The sequence below is a fragment of the Gouania willdenowi genome, chromosome 6 (genome assembly GCF_900634775.1).
Source record: "Gouania willdenowi chromosome 6, fGouWil2.1, whole genome shotgun sequence".
In the NCBI taxonomy this organism is placed as follows: domain Eukaryota; kingdom Metazoa; phylum Chordata; class Actinopteri; order Blenniiformes; family Gobiesocidae; genus Gouania; species Gouania willdenowi.
Genome location: NC_041049.1, coordinates 209229 through 230949, shown reverse-complemented (window position 1 = coordinate 230949; position 21721 = coordinate 209229). Strand labels below are relative to the sequence as shown.

Below are 21721 nucleotides of genomic sequence, written 5' to 3'. Positions count from 1 at the left end.
AATTTGTCTTGGTGACCTGTGCTCTCTCAGAAGTGTAACATTAATAATAACAATCAACTAGAATAAAAGAAAATAAATTAAAAAAAAGAAGTATAAACATAAATATATAAGTATAAGAGTAGTTAGACTAACATGTGCAAACGAAATAAAATAACAAGATAATAATAATAATAATAATAATAACGAAATAAAATAAAAATACAATAATAATAATAAGATAATAGTCAGTAGTGCAGGTGAACATTTAAATTAAATATTATGTACATGAACATTCTCAGTGACAGGTTGATCCAGGGTTGTTATGTTAGTTCCAGGTTATTTCACAGTAACAGAAACAGGTCTGACTCTCTATGACTGTTTAGTGTTGATCACAGTGACAGCCTGGGGGAACAAACTGTTTTTATGGCGTACAGTGATCTGTAGCGTCTGCCGGAGGGGAGGAGTTTAAACAGATTGTGTGCAGGGTGGGAGGAGTCTACTCTGTAGTGATGTTACCTCCCCGTTTCCTGACCCTGGACAGGTATAAGTCTTGGATGGAGGGCAGATCAACACCAATGATTTTTCTACAGTCCTGATTATCCTTTGTAGTCTGTGTCTGTCTAGTTTGGTTGTAGATCTAAACCAGACAGTGATGGAGGTGCAGAGAACAGACTGAATGATGGAGGTGTAGAACATGATCAGCAGCTCCTGGGGCAGGTTGAACTTCCTCAGCTGTTACGGGAAGTACTTCCTCTGCTGTGCCTTTTTCCTGGTTGTGTCTATGTGGGAGGTCCACTTCAGGTCCTGTGAGATTGTGGATCCCAGGAACCTGAAGGAGTCCACGGTAGCCACTTGCTATTCAGAATGGTAAGGGGGGGGGGGGGGGGGGGGGGGGGGGTTGAGTGGGGGGGGGGGATTTCTCCTGAAGTCCACTGTCATCTCCCAGGAAATACACGGGACCCAAGTTGCCGTCACAGATGAATTTATTACGTTCTTCACCAATCCGCTTATGTCCAACGCCAAATTCACTGTCAAACTATTACACAGAATAATGCTTAATGAACTTATGTCATAAACAGTAAATATACGTAACAGAATGGACATAAATGTAGAACAAACACACATACCTCACTGGCTGCATAAACCCAAGAGGGAGAGAATCTTTCACAAAAATGATGTAATGTTCCAGGTATTTCAGGTACTTAACAACCTTTTAACTTGCAGAGAACAACACTTTAACTTGTACTTATTCAAAGGCAGAAGGAAAAAACAACACGGGGACATCATTTCAACCCATTTTCCATTCCTGAGTGTTACATCCTAATGTGTGAGTAAGGTCACTCCTCATGTGTTCCTCACGTCACACATCACATCAAATCTCTTAAACAATATGTGTGAACAATCAAATAAAACAAATGACAGTTAAACTAAGCCTAACACAGAGTCTAAGGGTGTTTATGGAGGGCTGCTGTCACCCATTGGGTTACAAAGCCTTAACTCATGTTCTATATTATTTATTAGTGTCTACAGACTCGTCTTAACATTAACCTTGAATTTTATCTTTTTTGTTCATTTTAAAATTTAAACTTCACCTTTTGATGTATTTTAAAGAGATATGCCACAATTTATGATTGATGGATGTAAAAAACAAAAACTATAATGTTGAAAAATAAACTGAAATGTGTGTAACTCCTGGAAGGTGTTCAGGTGTACAACTATTATTATCAAAGGAGCCATTTTTCCTTCTCAATGAAGACAATTATATATGTAGTTACAAATATATCTAATATTATGAATAATAATTAATAATTGTTTAGTTGTATTTGTAGTGCTACAAAAAATCATTTGAATTTGATAACACATGATCATGTCAGTCAACATATATAAATATATATAATATATATATTAATTGCTAATTTCTTGCTACATATCAACATGCATATTAATTTGGTACATTGGCAGTTAAATAAATATTTTCCCACACAAATAAAGTCTATTTTCTTCCAGAATAGTCTTTTTGTTGGTTTAGTTATCTTATAGATTTAAAACATAAGGTTAACCACAGGTGTAGGAAAGTTTATGGTTAATGATAATTATTACACAATGTGATTTATTTTAGGTTGACATATATTATATCATGATTTTATTTGGTGTCATTGTCATTAATCATTAATAACCTCTGTAAGAAATGACAATTCATTATTGTATTATTTTCTTATAGCTATAGGAGCCATTGCTATAGAGTCAAAGAGCCACATGAGGCTCCAGAGCCACAGGTTACAGACCCCTGTCCTAGGGGTACACGTACCCCAGTTTGGGAACCACTAGAATATACAGAAATCTCTACAACATTTTAATCTAGGCAATATAAAATATATTCATGTATTTATTTTTTTAATGTCAACCTATTAGTATGATTTTTGTTAAAAGCCCGTACATAATATACATATTTACATGACCTAATACTACTGTAATAATAAATAATTTAACTTTAATTATTAAATCAAATCCAGTAGTTTATTAATCAGTCCAACCATGATGTGTTACTGTATCATCCTCAGGAGATGATGATGATAGTTCATATCTACAGTGATGTTTGACCGTGGGAAACTGAAAACTCTATAAAGATGGACATTTTTAGTGTTAGAGCAGCTCTGGTGTGTGTGTGTCTCTCTACTCTCCAACAGTCCCTGAAAGCACCACACACACACATCCATGTACACAGGACACACACACAGAGTGGGGGTCCAACGTAGATCCCACCACCACAATGTTGCTACTCTTGGTATTTCCTGTGTGACGTCTGACAGACGTGTGTCTAATGTTCTGGTCATTTATGTAAATACAGAACAAACAGCGTTCTGTTTTGGCTCAGTACGGAACGCATCATTTAAAGGTCAAATAAGGAACCATTATGTATTTTAAGGGACGGGTGGAGACCCTATCTGTGACTTGTATTTGCCGGAAAAAGTGTTTCCATAGCTACACATTCAAATGTTGTAAAGTCTGAAATGAGCCTTTTCACACTCTCGCTCTGGTTCAGTTCTTCCACATGAGGTCAAAGGTCAGAGGGATAAACTCTCCATGGTGTAGGAAGTGAGTCTAACACAGATTTACAACGTTTTACCTGTTGGAGCGTTGATTCCTTAAAAGATTTTTTGCATAAACGTGGCACTAGTCTCCAAGCAGAAACACTGAGTTAGCTGCTGAAGCTAATGCCGCTGAAGCTAATGCCGCTAAAGCTAATGCCGCTAAAGCTAATGCCGCTAAAGCTAATGCTGCACACAAGTTAAAATTCTGTTTTTTCCTGACTTTTCAAACAGGTTGAGCTGATAGCTTTACTCCAGGTCACTTATCAACATGTCCGTCTTGTGCATTTCCTTCACATTTGTAAATGTAATTAAAATAATATCTTAATAAAAATAATCATGGACCTGGTTAGTAAATGGTGAACCTCATAAATTTACTTTTTCACAGTTAGAACTCATACTGTCCTTTTCACACTCAGACATCTCTCTTGTCCCATCAATAATAATCATAATAATACATTTTATTTATTAGCGCTTTTCAAAAACTCTAAAACATTTTACAATTGTTAAAATAATTACACAAGTCAGAAAAAGAAACCAGTAATAATAATAAAGTAAATACAGAAAATACATAACAATCAAAAGTTTAAATCTTGTAGAAGGAGTGTAAACAGAGGAGGTGTGTCACTGATACTGTTTATAACATCAGTTTTATTAAAATGATATGAGTATCATTCCTGTAGAGTCTGAATCCTCCCACTGGAGACCAGGTAGTCTGTGTTTTCCTCCACCAGGGGTCACCTGTATGGAAACAAGAGGACTGCCTTGCTTCCATACTGCTGCTGAGCTGCTCCATCAGTTTTTAAAAGTGCTCGGATCAGCAGAAATCAGCATCAGTGAAAAAGCCTGGTGTCTCCTCTAGTCTGAATATGTGTAATATTAATAATATAAACACTAACAATCTCTGGAATTAAATTATAAACACTTAGTTTGGAAATATCAACAGAGTTGTTTACTTTATATCCTTCTGACCTTTGACCCCCAGGTCACACACGCACAGTTCCAGAGTGTACCACCTCATGAAAGCAAAAAAAACTTTTTTTTGCAATATTTGAGTGATTTTTTTTTTTTTTTTTTCAAAATTTGGGTGTTTCCAGTTTTATTGAACTATTTAGATCTTGTTTGTGTCACTAGATGCCTCTATACTGGCTAACTATAGACCAATCAGAACCTTCCATTCATGGCCAAGATCATTGAGAAGGTGGTCTTCAACCAACTGAGTCAATTCTTAACATTCAACAAAATATTTGATAAATTTCAGTCAGGTTTTGGTTCTCATCACAGCACAGAAACTGATCTGATCAAAGTGATCAATGACATAAGGTTGAACACTGATTCAGGAAAAGTATCTGTTCTCATTCTATTGGATCTAAGTCTACATTTGACACTGTAGATCATACAATGTTGTTACACAGATTGTAAACATGGGTTGGACTAAATGTTAAAGTAATGGTTTAAGTTCTACTTGGAGGATCAAAGTTATTTTGTAAACATAGTAAACTTTGAATCTGACAGATTACCAATGTCCTGTGGGGTTCCTCAGGGATCTGTTCTTGGACCTCTTCTGTTTAGCCTTTATATGCTTCCTTTAGGACACATTTTACACAACTGTAAGGTTGATTATCAGAGCTACGCAGATGATACACAACTATATCTATCACTGAACCCAGATGACTATGGTCCCATTGAGGTGTTGTGTGACTACTTAGAAAAAGTAAACTGATGGATGAGTGAAAACTTCCTTCAACTAAACCATGACAAGATGGAGGTGATTGTCTTTGGTAACAAGGAAAAGAGGACTGCTGTCAGCAAGTATCTGAGTCTGGATCTTTAGAAGATAAAGACCAAGTCAAAAACCTTGGTGTTCTGATTGACTCAGATCTGACATTCAGCATCAGATCAAATCTATCACAAAAAACATCTTCTACCACCTAAAGAACATCTCCAGAGTGAAAGGTTTAATGACTCAGAAAGATCAGGAGAAACTGGTCCATGCTTTTATCTCCAGCAGACTGGACTATTGTAATGGTCTTCATCAAACATCTACAGCTGGTTCAGAACGCTGCAGCTCAGGTCTGAACCAGAACAAAGAGGTCAGAACACATTACACTGGCTCCCAGTCAGCCTCAGAGGAGACTGTAAAGTTCTGCTGCTGGTTATAAATTGAGTTGCCTTGTGTATGAAATGCGCTATACAAATAAATTTGCCTTGTTTTGTGCAGTAGATGATGTTGGTCTTATAACATTTAGAATCCAAAGCTGTGTTTACATGTAAAACATATTTTTCCCTATTCTTGAAGCCATTAGTATAAATGTGGGCACTACGAGATTAAACTTGTAATATTTCAAGAATAAACTTGTAATTGTATGAGAATAAAGTTGTATCTTAAAATCATAATTTTATGATATTATGAGAAAGTCCAGCCATCCAAACCAAACCAGAAGCTGGACAGATACAGATATTATCAGCATCTGATGTTTGCCACCACTTGGGCCCTACACCGTCCTCCACACCATGTCACTGAAGAGGTTAGTGAACCTCAGGTTGATTACCATCTTTAGCACAAAGGATCATGTCCTATATGCAATGATTCATCTGCATTAGGACACTTTTTCTTTGAAAAATAAAGACAAAATAAAAACATGACTGTTAGGTTGAGTGGAGTGTGATGAACTGGCGCCCTGTCCAGGGTGTCCCCCTGTCTATGAGAGCTGTAGATAGACCCCCACCACCCTGATATCAGGAGCCAGAGGGATGGATAAATAAAGACACTAATGTATGTCAGCCTCCTACCAGCAGGAGGCGGTAACGCTCCTACAGTCAGACTGAGGCTGACGCCATTAAAAGAGAAGAAGAAGAAGAAGAAGAAGAAGCAGACGAAGTAGAAGAGACGTCTCCTCCTTCGCACGGAGCTAGCTAAGATGGCGGTGCCGCTAACGGACGAGCAGCTGTTCTCGGAACTGGCCAGCCTCGGCGCGTGCCCTGGGCCAGTAACGGAGAGCACGCGGCCGGTGTATCTGAAGAAACTGAAGAAGCTCCGAGAAGAACAGCAGCGGAGCGCGCGCACGGCCCGACGTGACGTCACGCGGCTGAGCGGCGGAAACGCAGCGGGCCGGAAGTGCTCCGTTGTCGGCTTCAGCTCCGATGAGTCCGACGCTGAAGCTCCGCTAACCAGGCCGGGCCTCGCGGGGAGGACGTACCGGGGCTCCGCTCAGCCCGCGGCCCGCAGACAGGCAGCCAAACCCCGCAGCGAGGCCTCAACGGCCCGGCACGGAGCTCCGCGGCCTGAGCGGGCTTTGGACGGAGCCGGTACAGAACACATCGAGGGGAAGTCCGGCTCAGTTAACGGCCGGTCCCCCAGTCCTGGACAGGACAACGACTACTCCGACTCGGACTCGGAGGGCCTCCGAGTCCCGGAGCTCCGGAAGATCTACAAAGTCCCCCCTCAGACCAGGGCCCGGTCGGACCGGACCGAGGAGTCCAGAGGTCGGGACCAGGACCCGGAAGAGCCGGTTCCGGAGCTCCACAGACCTGCACGGAGCTCCATGCTGCCCCCCGGGTCAGAGGACCACCGGGTTACTGTCAGGAAGGATAATCACATCCACGGTAATCGGTTCAGTTCTGAACTCAGACCGCGTTACCCCGTCTACCGGAGACCGCAGCCCGACCCGAACCTGTCACAGAACCGGGTCCCGGAGGATGAGCTGCTGCATCAGTTCAGAGCAGAGCAGAGCAGCTCCTCCACCTTCAGCCCCCACTACCTGTCCATGGTCCTGCTGACCGCTGCCTGCCTCTTCTTCCTGCTGCTGGGCCTGGGCTACCTGCGGGTCCGAGGGTCCGGAGGTGTGCCCGGAACTACCGGTGAGAACCATCTCATAATAATAACAATAATAATACTAATGGACTCTCCATGTGTGTATCAGTACCAGGAGATCCTCTCTGATTGGTCAGTGGTAAACTACTAGTTAATGACGTCACTGTGGTTCTGTGTGCAGCTCACCTCCATCCCTTTGGATCTGATTTTGACTCGTCCTATGTAAGTACTGCCCAGGAGCCTTTGAGCCTGGGCCTGTGGTGCTGTTTCCATTGGTCCATTCATGTCATTTGTTTGGTTTCAGGACCAATCAGAGAAGGCCCTGATCTTGAAGCTCCTCCTCCATCTTCACGACTACCTGGCTCTCATCGCTGGTAATACTACTGTGTTCTGATACCTAGTTGTACAGTATCACCAAGTACCAATACATGCCGATACTGTGGTGTTTAAAAAAAGGTGGGACTTGTTTTTATGCTGAAAATCAGGTCCTTGAAATCGCTGACATTGTCTCATGTGTTAGGACGTTTGTTTGTTTTTCAGCAACATGAAAATGCAGCCTCGTGAAATAGCGATACGTGCTAATAGTTAGTACTTACCGATACCGATTCCCACCTTTTTGTGCCGTACCAGGGCCCCTCCCCATACTAGTATCTGTACCGGCGCAACATTCGTCTGACTTAGCGTTAGCATCAGCAGCAGATAGCATGGCTAATGTCCTGAGCTTACACTGAGCTCCTCCCACTGCAGGTCAGCATGACTGTGGAGATCAGCAGCATCTCAACAGGAGCCTGAGTCTGGAGGAGGCGTCGGCCTATTTACAGGTAACTGACCCACAGACACGTCTGTAATCAGATTACTGACAGACGTGGCTCTGCTTGTGTGTGTGTGTGTGTGTGTGTGTGTGTGTGTGTGTGTGTGTGTGTGTGTGTGTGTGTGTGTGTGTGTGTTCTGCTTTCAGGCGCACAACAAAAAGTTTGACGACTTCTTGCTCACTTCATTGGAGTGGATCATCAGAAGTGGACAGGATGTTGGTATCAGGTGTGTGTGTGTGTGACCTGTGTGTGTGACCTGTGTGTGTGACCTGTGTGTGTGTGACCTGTGTGTGTGTGACCTGTGTGTGTGTGTGCAGGCTCAAAGCCCAGGGAGGAGATGACGTGACAGATGTTTCTGAGATCACTTACCTGGAGTCCACACATCCCATGATGCCTTTCAGCTGTCGGTTCCGTAGAGCGTTCCTCTCAGTCCTCAGCAGAGTCCTGCTGCTGTGTGCAGGTAACCACTGCTAACCAGTGGATTTCACATGTTGGGCCTGTCCTCTGAAGCTGGATCAGTTTATCCTGATGTGTGTGCGTTAGCTTCAGTTAATCAAACATTCTCTGTACTATGAAGCAGGGTATAAACATGTTGACTAACCCAGGTGATTTCAGCCTGGCTACCTGCACACTCTTGTAATAGGGGGCGGAGTTAGCAGCGTCAGACCAATCAGAGAAACTGTGGAGAGCAACATATGTCACTATTGAGGAATAATTCTTTAAAAATATGAATAATTAAAATACATAATTAAGACTAAAAACAAGAGAAACATTAGGAAGTAAAGATCACAGACAAGCGATCGACCGATTCATCAGCCGGGTGATTTTTGTGTGTTTTACATGTATCGGCATCAGTCGATGCGCGCTGCTGTGTTTGCAGATCCACTTTATTTACGGAGTGGCTGCTTCTTGTTGCTGGAGTCCCTCCCCCTACTAGCAGAGCATGAAGCAAACTGTTCAATCCCAACAGGTTTTAAACTTTCAAAGCATCTTTTAACTGTGTGTGCGTGTGTGTGTGTAGTGGTGGGCAGTGTGTGCGCTCTGGTGTGCTATATGAAGTATCGTTGGAGGAGAGAAGAGGAGGAAACCAGACTGATGTACGACATGGTGGAGAGGATCGTAGGTAAGGAACACATCGTTTGTGTGTGTGTCTGTGTGTGTGAACACTGCCTGTGTGTGTTCCAGATGTGCTGAGGACTCATGGGGAAGCCTGTCAGGAGAACCAGGACCTCCAGCCGTACCTGCCCATCCCTCACGTCAGAGACGCCTTGATTCAGCTTCAGGATCGGTAACGTGTCCTCCTTTAGTTCACCCAGAGATAAAAACATTAGTAACATATCAGCTGGATCAATGCTAACAGGAACTCTTTTAGGTGACTATATTGTAAGTCACATGTTTCAAACTCATGGCCCGGGGGCCAGATCTGGCCCCTTTTTGCAGGTCTATTCAACTACACTTTAATGTGGGCCATATTGTCGGTATGCTATGGTTTGTGGGCCGGACATTCCTGGTACAGTTTCTCTCGTAGTGAACTGACACAAATCACCATCACATTTTCAATATGTTTAATGAACTCTTTAAATTATATAAACAGCACCAGTGGGATTTTTGTACAAGTAATAAAAATACAAGCAAATTAATTAAATAATAATCACATCACCTGCTGGTTAAAAAGTGAAAGAAAGAAATAAACTGAAAAACATGACCACCTTCTGGTTTAAATAACTGTAACAGCCCCAGTTTGCTTTTTGTATAGATAGTGAAACCTACTACTGCTGTATACACAGGCTGTATTATCACCAACATTATACCAGTTGTTAGATTGACTAGTATTTTTACCACAGAGCAAATATTTATTTCTGGCAATGGTTTTTCAGAGTTTTATTGGGCTTTATTTACCAGCTACTAGGGCTGCCAACTTTGGTCGTTTAGTCGACTAATTGGTTGATGACACTCCTTCGTTGCCAGGGCGATGTGTTTGTGATCATTGTCGTGCTGAAAGACCAGCCACGTTTCATCTTCACTTGTTGATGGAAGGAGATTTTCACTCAGAATCTCACGATACATGTCCCCATTCAGTCTTTCCTTTACACGGATCAGTCGTCCTGGTCCCTTTTACAGAGAAACAGCCCCAAAGTATGATGTTGCCACCCCCATGCTTTACAGTAGGTATGGTGTTCTTTCTCCTCCAAACACAACAAGTTGAGTTTTTACCTCAAAGTTCTATTTTCGTTTCATCTGACCATATGACCTTCACCCAATCCTCTTCTGGATCATCTAAATGTTCTCTATCAAACTTCAGACGGGCCTGGACATGTAGTGGTTTAATCAGGAGGACACGTCTGGTACTGCAGGATTTGAGTCCCTGTCGGCGTAGTGTGTTACTGATGGTAGTCTTTGTTACTTTGGTCCCAGCTCTCTGCAGGTCATTCACTAGGTCCCCCCGTGTGGTTCTGGATTTTTGCTCACCGTTCTTGTGATTATTTTGACCCCACGGGGTGAGATCTTGGAGCCCCAGATGGAGGGAGATTATCAGTGTCTTGTATGTCTTCCATTTTCTAATAATTGCTCCCACAGTTGATTTCTTCACACCAAGCTGTTTACCTATTGTAGACTCACTCTACCCAGCCTGGTGCAGGTCTACTATTTAGTTTCTGGTGTCCTTTGACAGCTCTTTGGTCTTGGCCATAGTGGAGTTTGGAGTGTGACTGTTTGAGGTTGTGGACAGGTGTGTTTTATACTGATAACCAGTTCAAACAGGTTCCATTAATACAGGTAACGAGAGGAGGAGGAGCCTCTTAAAGAAGAAGTTACAGGTCTGTGAGAGACACAAATCTGGCTTGTTTGTAGATGACCAACTACTTATTTTACTGAGGGATTTATCAATTAATTCATTAAAAATCCTACAATGTGATTTTATGGATTTTTTTTCTCATGTTGTCTCATAGTTGAGGTTTATCTATGATGTAAATTACAGACCTCATCTTTTTAAGTAGAAGAACTTGTACAATTGGTGGCTGATTAAATGTTGCCCAGCCTTAGGTCATAGGGATATAAACAAACACGCTTGTTCACTCTGTTGATATTTCAAACCTAACAGTGTTTGTAATGTTATTCTAGAGATCAATAGTGTTTATATTATTAATATTACACATATTCACACTGGAGGAGGTGACCAGGGTTTTCCGCTGATGTCACTTTTTGAGCACTTTTAAAAACCAATGAAGCAGCTCAGCAGCCGTATGGAAGCAAGGCAGTCCTCTTGTTTCCACACAGGTGTCCCCTTTGACAACCTGGGTCTCCAGGGACAGGAATTCAGACTTTACCCAGGAATGATGCTCATGTCTGAGCACTTTAGTAAAACTGATGTTAGAAACAGTATCAGTGACACACCTCCTCTGATTCTACTCCTTCAAGGTTTTAACTTGTGATTATGTTTTTTTTTTCTTTTGTATTTACCTTTATTGTTTTCTTTTTCTGATTTGTGTAGTTGTTTTGCCAACTTTCAAGTGTCTAAGTTTTTGAAAAGTGCTTATAAATAACAAATCATTATTATTGATGGCAAAATAAGATGTCTGAGTGTGAAAAGGACAGAATTCTCACTTTAAAAATGTATATTTATGAGGTCCACCATTCACTAACCAGATCCATGATTATTTTTTGTAAGCTAATATTTTAATTCAATTTACAAATTTGAAGGAAGTGCACAAGCAGGGCTCCAGACTGTGAGTAAATTGGTCGAATATGCGACTATTTTTTTCAGTGTGAGTGAGTAAAAATTTCATCTGGTCACATCTGTGTGAGTGCCAGTGAAAAACCAAAAGGAGGAAACTTCCTCTTCCTCCTGTGAATCAGGGTCTGACATGGATGCTACACATGCCGCCATGTCCCCAAACACACACTGCTGAGTCACCAAACACACTGCTGAGTCACCGTTCGTGCTGCGTTCACTGACACTGGGACAAACACACACTGGGGACAGGCGTCCAGGCACGCGGAGCAACAGAGTGCATGGGGGGTGTGACGTGGGGTGGGAGAGCGTGCTGAGCTCACCAGGCATAGTGAGGGAGTGCATGTGGGGCAGAGAGCGTACACTAGATGATTCCACACCAAAGAGGAGGACCTCATCAGAACCATCATGGAGGGACCAGAACTGATGGACTATGATACCAGAACAGATGTTCAGCTGTGGTTCTCCCAGAGCAGGGGTCTGCAACCTGTGGCTCTGGGGCCTAATGTGGTCCTTTGACTCTTATACAATGGCTCCCTATAGCTTTAAACATTTTTTACAGAGGTTATTAATGATTAATGACAAATAAAATCATGATATAATAATTTATTAACCTAAAATAAATCCCGTTGTACAATGACTCAGCACATTCCTACAACATCTACAGACCATCAACTTTCCTCCACCTGTGACTAACCTTAAGTTTTAAATCCCTGGTAAGAAACTAAACCAACAAAAACACTATTTCTGGAAGAAAATACAGATTTTAATTGTGTGGGAACAGATTCATTTAACCACCAATGTACAGGTTAAATATGTATGTTTTATGTGTGGCAAGAAATGAGTAATTAGCATGTGTTGATCACATGATCATGTGTTACTTTTTGTGGCCCTTTAAATACATTAACTAAAAACAAATTATATAACATTGTGTTCATGTAAACTAGGTACTTTATAAAGCGCTATTCACAGATAAAATCCCAAAGTGCTGTACAGAGCTGTTGAGTGTAACATCATAATAGAATAATAAAACATGTACATAAACATTATAAAAGGATAATAAAAATTATAATCCAGTAACTAAAAGCTTTTCTGTAAAGTAAAGTCTTCAACAGTTTTTAAAAGTAACCACACAGTTGAGCTCCCTGAGAGACTGGTGCAGGTTATTCCAGAGTCTGGAACACCAGGTCTCCTCTGGTTTTACATTTAGTTTTAGGGTCTTTAGGAGACCCTGGTCTGAAGACTGAAGACTTCACCCTGAAGTGTAGGGGTACAACAAGTCTGAGATATATTGAGGGGTCTGACCATGTAATGCTCATGTAATGTAATAACTAATATTTATAGTTTATTCTAAACTTCACTAGAACCAGTGCAGAGTAGAAAGAATGGTGGTAATGTGGGATGTTCTAGAAGCACCAGTTAAAAGTCTGACAGCAGCGTCTGTACGATCTGGAGTCTGTTTAGGGTCGACTTATTAAAACATTAAAATTACAATAGTTAATGTGTGATGATATAAATGTGTGTATGACCAGTTCTAGATCTGATTTTAATAATAAATGTCTGACTTTAGAGATATTTGTCAGATGATAAAACAGTTTTTAGTCAGTAGATGACAGTGACCCTCCAAAGACATGAACTGATCAAACACAAGGTTTTAACAGATGAGCCCAGATCACCAAGAGACTTTTAATCACATGATCAGAGTTTATGTTTTATTACAATTTATCTGGAGATCATTTGATGACAACCAGTCTTTGATACAGGATATACAGTCTAAGAACTCTGATAAAAAGTGAAACGCTGAGTCATTAAAGGAGCAGAACAACTGGATATCATCATAAAACCCTGAGAGCACAAAACTACAGATTCATTGGGACACACACTGAAACCTCTAAATCACAGACCGGTCTGCCTCTAAAACCCTTTGACCTAATAAACCCTGTGTCCACATCTGACCAGTAACCCTACAACACTCACAAAAAACACCTGTCATTAACTGATGCAGACACAGTGAAAGAATGAATAATTGCCACTGTTGATGAGGTGGTAACAGACAAAGTGAGACCACAGGTAATATATTCTATTAAAGGAATTCCTCTGCAAGAAGGGTGGATGTGTTGAGTACAGATGTTATCACTTTACTTATTTCTGGCACTTTTTAACCAGCAGGTGCTTTGATTATTGTTTAATAAGCCTTTTCACACTCGGAAATCTCGCTCTCGCGCATGACTTCAAAGGTCAAGGGATAAACTCGCCTTCGCTGACAAGTCTGACAGAGACTTAAATTGTTTTCACCGTTAGAGCATTGATTCCTTAAAAGATTTTTAACGGAAACGTCGTATCGTCTCCAAGACAAAAATGCTGAGTTAGCTGCTAAAGCTAATGCTGCAAGCAAGCTGAAAATTCAGGTTTTTTTCCTGCTTTTTAAACAGTGATCGATCAGCTGATCAGTGCTGAGGTCCACTAACTTTTCTAGTGGTGGCACAGAATTTAGTCGCAACCTTTTTCCTTTTTTTCTTTCAAGCCATACATACTGATGAATAGTTAACTTAACTGGCTGTAACATTAGCATAACCAACTTATCTGCATTGTTTCACCCCATGAATTAAGGTCAGCACTGCTCTGACATGTATGGGCCTCACGGGCATATGTCGAGGGTACCACCGGTAAGCGTGGATCCGACCAGCTATTTGTGTGCTATGGCAGTCTCAGAGGGCGTGCTCTCTTGAAGCAGCGGTTGTCCCACTGATTTGCGAACGTGGTAAACCGGGCATATCAGGCAGCCGGTCATCCTATGCCCTCTGGAGTGCAGTGCCACTTCACGAGGTGTCTCCCTACGTTGTGGGCAGCCCTGAGAGGGATGCCCTTGGAGGACATTTGTACCACGGCCTCTTGGGCACTACAGAGCACCACCCACTAGGTGTGGTCCTCCAATCAGATCCATCAGCTTCAACGAAATGAGGTTAGTACGTGGGGATTCCTCGTGACTGTGTTGGTATGAGTCATCCAGTGCTGAATGCACTGTCTCTGGTGGTCAGGAAGGATGAAATAGAATGAGTTACTTATGTAACTATGGTTTTATGAATCCTGGATGACCACCAGAGCATCTGGTCCCTCGGACTCTGTGTGTCTCTCAAGAAGATTCTGAAAGAACAGATCCTCTGACACCGGGAGTATAGACCTGTAGGCTCATCAGCGGTCACACTTGACTTTGTTTGTATAGCTACTCGACCTGCACATGCGCAATATGGGCATCATTCAGTGCATCATATTTTTATGACTGTAACTGTAATTTGTATTGTATTGTATGCACTGTATGTATTGTGAAGCACTTTGTGACTCCTGTCTGTAAAAGGTGCTATATAAATAAATATTACTTACTTACTTACTTAAAGCACCATCTCTGGGAGTCATCCAGGATTCATAGAATCGTAGTTACATACGTAACTCTTGTTTTGTCTGCTGAGCATCTGAACCCTGTGTGTAGTTGTCACCGTTGACGTGGGTCATCTTGAAGTGCAGTCAGACATTGTCGCTTTTCCTTTGAATGTACCATGCCTTCTGTTTATCTGATATTCCAGGGTTGTTACATGTTTAGTTCCAGGGTTATTTCACAGAAACAGATCTGACACTCTTTGACTGTTTAGCGTTAGAGCATCCAGTTTGGTAGGAGACAATACAAATAACAGATACAGTATAACATGAGTTGTAGATATATCTCAAATTGAATTTAATGAACCTCTAATATTTGGCTTTATGACATCACTCCAGTCAGTTTTAATTGTGGAACGAACTCTCAATTTCTTACAAGCAATTCCTCTAAATGACACACTTGAGCGACCATGGATCAGTTGGTAGAGGTGGTCCACTGATCCAGAGGTTGGGGGTTTTGATCCAATTTATACCTGTCTGTAATGAAGTTGTTGTTGTGCAACACACTGAACCCTAAGTCTTCCTGTGGATGATTAGCTCCTAGCATGTTCAAAGCACTTTGAGACTACCATCAATCAGTTATAAAGCAATATATAATATAAATCATGTTTTTTATAATTCATTTCATATACATTTGTTACAAAATCAATCATTTTAAGTGAAGATCTAACAGAGACTGATATTAAAAACTATTGATTTTAAAATAGTTCTTTTTCCTCCTGTAGTCTGTGGCTTCCATGAGGTCAAACTGGTCCATATTTGGTCTATGAACTATAAATGAGTGACCGGTGGTGGGGGAGTGACCTTCCTCATTGATCACAAGCCCCACCCACTCACCCACTGACCCTGAGTGTGTGTATTTGTGTTACAGAAAGAAGAAGAAGATGGAGCGTGTGTGGAGCCGAGCGGTGAGCTTCCTGTCGACCAATGAGTCGAGGGTTCGTACAGAGGCTCAGATGGTGGGTGGAGCCAACTTTATGGTGTGGCGCTGGATTCAGCCTCCATCTCTGAGCTGTGACAAAACGTCCACGCCCTCCAAAGTGTGGCAGGGCAAAGGTAGAGCACCATTACATGATGATGATGCTGATGTAGCATGACTCAGCATCTGATGAATCATCTTTTGTGTCCGTGCAGCATTTCCTCTGGATCGTAGGAACTCCCCCCCCAACAGTCTGACCCCCTGTCTAAAGATCAGGAACATGTTTGACCCTGTGATGTGAGTGGCTCCTCCTCTTCCTCTTCCGCTTCCTCTTCCTCCTCCTGATCCTTTGTTCCTTTCAGGGAGGTGGGGGAGAACTGGGAGGTGGCGATCCAGGAGGCCATCCTGGAGAAGTGCAGCGACAACGACGGCATCGTCCACATCGCCGTGGACAAGAACTCACGAGAGGTACCACCTGACTGATCACGCCCACCATATACTGTATTAGCAGGCCATTGTACAGGTCACATTACAATTATTTAGCAATTTTCCAATGAAAATCCGCATAAAGGCTGCATAGTCACATAGGCTGCACCCTATTGGCTGATGAGGGTGACCTTCAGACCACTCAGCCAATCAGAACAGGCATGTAGAATCTCATCAATCAATCTTTTATTTGTATAGCGCCAAATCATAACCAATGGTATCTCAAGACACTTTACAGTAGAGCAGTCTTAAGGACGGACTCTTCATTTTATGGATCCACACATATGCATATATACACATACATATGTATCCCACACCCAACATGAATTCATCATGGCGGCAAGGAAAACCTTCTGTTAAGCAGCAGGAACCTTGTGTGGATCCCATTCCTATGATGAACAGCCATCCACGTTATGCTGTGTTGGGTGTGTGCAGAGGAAAGGGTGGAGACAGAGTTGTTGAGACTCTGTAACTCCACACTGAGGATCCCACGGACCTGCAAGACAAAAGCCAGAAGGAGAACAGGAGCAAACACACAAGGGAAGAAGCAGACATAGAGGGAGTGTTTGAGAGAGGAATGGGACCCTCTGCGGTCCCTCTCTAACCTAAATGACCTCTCTCTTAACGCCCTCTCCAACCTCTCTCCAACCGAGCATGCCAGACCACCCCCCCCCCCCCCGGGCAGTCTATGCCTATTGCATCTCTAACGTAGGTCTGATTTTAGAAATGTTACGGAGATGAAAGAAGGCAGTTCTTGAAGTTTGTTTTATGTGAGAGTTGAAGGATAAGTCCTGATCAAATAGAACCCCAAGGTTCTAACAGTTGTGCTTTGTGCCAGAGTAATGCCATCTAGGGCAGTTAGGCTAGCATAGGTTTCTCTAAGGTGTCGTGGGCCCAGTACAATGACCTCAGTCTTGTCTGAGTTAAGAAGAAGAAAATTTTGGTCCATCCAGGCCCTAATGTCCTTTAGACAGGCCTCAAGTTTAGATAGCTGATTTGTCTCACCTGGCTTCATTGATACATACAGTTGGGTATCATCAGCATAGCAGTGGAAGTTAACAGAGTATTTTCTCATAACATTACCAAGGGGGATCATATAGATACAGAAGAGGATTGGACCTAGCACAGAGCCCTGAGGAACCCCGTAGCTTACTTTAGTGTACACAGAAGACTTATTATTCACGTGTACAAACTGGTACCTATCAGATAGGTAGGACTTAAAACCAGTTTAGGGGCAGTCCCTGTGATTCCAAGTAATTCCTCTAATCTCTCTAGTAGAATATAGTGATCTATAGTGTCAAAAGCTGCACTAAGATCTAATAAACCAGCACTGAGAGTCGTCCTTCATCTGAAGCCCAGAGTAGATCATTAGTTACTTTAACTAAAGCAGTCTCTGTGCTGTGTTGAGCTCTAAAACCTGACTGGAAGTCCTCGAACAGGCTGTTGTTTTGAAGGAAGTCACAGAGCTGAGCTGCCACAACTTTCTCAAGAATCTTTGAAATAAAAGGAAGATTAGATATAGGCCTGTAGTTTGCTAAAGTGCTGGAATCAGAGTAGGTTTTTGAGAAGGGGTTTGATTACAGCTACTTTAAAGGACTGTGGCACGTAGCCTATTGATAGGGATATATTTATTGTCTCCAACAAAGATGGGCAGACCAGGGGAACAACTTCTTTAAACAGCTTAGTTGGGATCGGATCTGAAAGGCAGGTCGATGTTTGGAGGATGAAATAATAGAGTTAAGTTCCTGAAGTCCTATATGTGTGAAACAGTTTAGGTTAGGCCTATTTACATTTAATGGTACAGCAGGCCCAGGTGAAGGCAGGGAGTGGCTAATTTTATCTCTAATCTTGTGAATTTTATGGTTAAAAAATGTCATAAAGTCCTCACAGCTGAGGGCTAGAGGAATCATGGGCTCAATAGAGCTCTGACTTTGTGTTAGCCTGGCTACAGTGCTGAAAGGTACCTCGGATTATTTTTATTTTCTTCAATTAGTGAGGAATAGTATGTAGATCGACTATGTCGTAAGGCTGTCATGTATTTACTATGGCTTTCTTGCCAGAGTATTCGTGACTCCTCTGTTTTATTGGAGCGCCACATTCTCTCTAATTTACGGGTTGTTTGTTTGAGTGTGTGAGTCTCAGAGCTAAACCACGGAGCTTTCCTCTGACGTTTAATAGTTTTTTTCCCTCAATGGGGCAATTGAGTCCAAGGTGGATTTTAGTAGACTAGCAGAGCTATCGACAAGCAGATCCAGTTGAGAGGGGTTATAATTAATATCATAGTTATTTATTGGATGGTGCACTGAGTTTAAGGCAGCAGGAATGGCCTCTTTAAATTTAGCCACAGCACTATTAGACAGATTTCTACTCCTAACTATTTATTGCACAGTGCGAGATCCTCTAGGATAATGTTAAAAGATATTAAAAAGTGATCTGATAGCAGAGGATTTTCAGGGTAGACTTTTAGTTCATTAATATCAAGGCCATATGTTAGAACAAGATCAAGAGTATGATTTAAATGATGAGTAGCTTCATTAATAGTTTGAAAAAAGCCAACTGAGTCTATTAGGGACATAAAGGCTGAGCTCAGGCTATCACTATCTTTGTCCACATGGATATTAAAATCTCCTACTATCAGTATTTTATCAGAACTGAGGACTAAGTTTGATATGAACTCAGAGAATTCTGATAGAAATTCAGATAAGGGCCTGGAGGACGGTAAATTATCACAAATAAGACTGGCTGGCAGGTTTTTGATTTGGTATGAGATAAATTTAGAACCAGGCTTTCAAAGGAAGTGTAACTAGCCTTTGGTTTAGGATAGATTAGGAGAGAGGAATGATAATAGCTGCTACACCACCTCCACGGCCTATGTCTCGTGGCATATGAGTATTTAAATGACTGGGAGGAGTGGCTTCATTTAAACTAACATATTCATCTTGATACAGCCATGTTTCAGTTAAACAGAATAAATCAAAGTTATTTTCTGAGATAAGGTCATTTACTAGTAGAGATTTGGTCTCAGTGATCTAATATTTAATAGAGCACATCTAATGCTTTTATGTTTTGGTGTTTCTAGATTTGAGATTTAATTTTTTTCAGATTTTTATAATTGATAGCTCTTTTATATTGATTTATGTTAAAATCATTGTGAAATATGGGTCGGGGGACTGACACCGTCTCCATAAAATATATTCATCACCATGACAACTGTTGTGATGGTGATGAACACAGCTATCATGATAGCAATGGGAGGGAAACTGTCCTAAGGCAAGCGCAGAGGGGCGTGGAGGACTCCGCCTCTGTAACATGGTCTCATTCATGAGATGTCATAACAGTGACTGTGCCATGTTTTCTGATAGTAGAGATGCTCCCTCCAAAGTAGGATGGATTCCATCTCTTCCTATCAGGTTCGGTTTTCCCCAGAAGGATCTCCAATTATCAATGAAGCCCACCTCGTTTTCTGGACACCACCTCGATAGCCAGCGGTTAAATGATGACATGCTATAGGCTATACATGTCATCACTGGTCAGATTTGGTAAAGGACCAGAGAAAATTACGGAGTCCGACATTGTTTTAGCATAAGCACAAACTGATTCAATCAATCAATCATCAATCAATCTTTATTGTATAGCGCCAAATCATAACCAATGGTATCTCAAGGCACTTTACAGTAGAGCAGTCTTAAGGACGGACTCTTCATTTTATGGATACACACATATGCATATATACGTATATACACATACATATGTATCCCACACCCAACATGAATTCATCATGGCGGCAAGGAAAACCTTCTGTTAAGCAGCAGGAACCTTGTGTGGATCCCATTCCTATGATGAACAGCCATCCACGTTATGCTGTGTTGGGTGTGTGCAGAGGAAAGGGTGGAGACAGAGCCGCTGAGTCTCTGTAACGCCACACTGAGGATCCCACGGACCTGCAAGACAAAAGCCAGAAGGAGTACAGGAGCAAACACACAAGGGAAGAAGCAGACATAGAGGGAGTGTTTGAGAGAGGAATGGGACCCTCTCCGGTCCCTCTCTAACCTAAATGACCTCTCTCTTAACGCCCTCTCCAACCTCTCTCCAACCGAGCATGCCAGACCCCCCCCCCCGGCAGTCTATGCCTATTGCATCTTAATTATGAGCTATGAGCTGGTTCCTAACTAAAAGCTTTATCAAAGAGGAATGTTTTGAGCCTAACCTTAAAGGTAGAGAGGGTGTCTGCCCCCCGAACCGTGGTTGGTAGATGGTTCCAGAGAAGTGGGGCCTGATAACTGAAAGCTCTTCCTCCTATACTACTTTTAGAGATGAATGGAACAACGAGTAGTCCAGCATTTTGAGAGCGTAGTGTTCTGGGGGATTGTATGGCACTACAAGCTCCTTGAGATAGACTGGTGCCTGTCCATTTAGGGCTTTATAAGTGAGAAGAAGAATCTTGAATTCTATTCTATATTTTATGGGAAGCCAATGCAGAGAGGCTAATACAGGAGTAATGTGATCTCTTCTCCTAGTTTTAGTCAGTACACGTGCTGCAGCATTTTGAACCAGCTGAAGTGTCTTAAGCGACTTGCTCGGGCAGCCTACTAAAGAGAATTACAATAATCCAGTCTAGAGGTAACAAAAGCATGGACTAGTTTTTCGGCGTCGCCCTGAGACAGGATAGATCTGATTTTAGCAATGTTACGGAGATGAAAGAAGGCAGTTCTTGAAGTTTGTTTTATGTGAGAGTTGAAGGATAAGTCCTGATCAAATAGAACCCCAAGATTTCTAACAGTTGTGCTTTGTGCCAGAGTAATGCCATCTAGGGCAGTTAGGCTAGCATAGGTTTCTCTAAGGTGTCGCGGGCCCAGTACAATGACCTCAGTCTTGTCTGAGTTGAGAAGAAGAAAATTTTGGTCCATCCAGGCCCTAATGTCCTTTAGACAGGCCTCAAGTTTAGATAGCTGATTTGTCTCACCTGACTTCATTGATACATACAGTTGGGTATCATCAGCATAGCAGTGGAAGTTAACAGAGTATTTTCTCATAACATTACCAAGGGGGATCATATAGATACAGAAGAGGATTGGACCTAGCACAGAGCCCTGAGGAACCCCGTAGCTTACTTTAGTGTACACAGAAGACTTATTATTCACGTGTACAAACTGGTACCTATCAGATAGGTAGGACTTAAACCAGTTTAGGGCAGTCCCTGTGATTCCAAGTAATTTCTCTAATCTCTCTAGTAGAATATAGTGATCTATAGTGTCAAAAGCTGCACTAAGATCTAATAAAACCAGCACTGAGAGTCGTCCTTCATCTGAAGCCCAGAGTAGATCATTAGTTACTTTAACTAAAGCAGTCTCTGTGCTGTGTTGAGCTCTAAAACCTGACTGGAAGTCCTCGAACAGGCTGTTGTTTTGAAGAAATTCACAGAGCTGAGCTGCCACAACTTTCTCAAGAATCTTTGAAATA

The 21721-nt window shown here is 41.9% G+C and overlaps 2 protein-coding genes across 2 annotated transcripts in view; both read left to right on the top strand.

The window, feature by feature from the left end:
- Positions 1-5953, top strand: part of hspa14 (heat shock protein 14) — a 16799-nt gene extending 10846 nt beyond the window's left edge. The window contains exon 11 of the mRNA XM_028449931.1: positions 5868-5953. Within this exon, the coding sequence (XP_028305732.1) occupies positions 5868-5953 (86 nt within the window). The remainder of the gene's footprint in view (positions 1-5867) is intronic.
- Positions 5912-21721, top strand: part of lemd3 (LEM domain containing 3) — a 28386-nt gene continuing 12576 nt past the window's right edge. The window contains exons 1-11 of the mRNA XM_028450955.1: positions 5912-6929; positions 7064-7104; positions 7187-7256; positions 7630-7703; positions 7841-7920; positions 8012-8154; positions 8716-8817; positions 8880-8982; positions 15728-15912; positions 15991-16072; positions 16138-16243. Coding sequence (XP_028306756.1) covers positions 5990-6929; positions 7064-7104; positions 7187-7256; positions 7630-7703; positions 7841-7920; positions 8012-8154; positions 8716-8817; positions 8880-8982; positions 15728-15912; positions 15991-16072; positions 16138-16243 — 1926 coding nt within the window. The 5' untranslated portion in view covers positions 5912-5989. The remainder of the gene's footprint in view (positions 6930-7063; positions 7105-7186; positions 7257-7629; positions 7704-7840; positions 7921-8011; positions 8155-8715; positions 8818-8879; positions 8983-15727; positions 15913-15990; positions 16073-16137; positions 16244-21721) is intronic.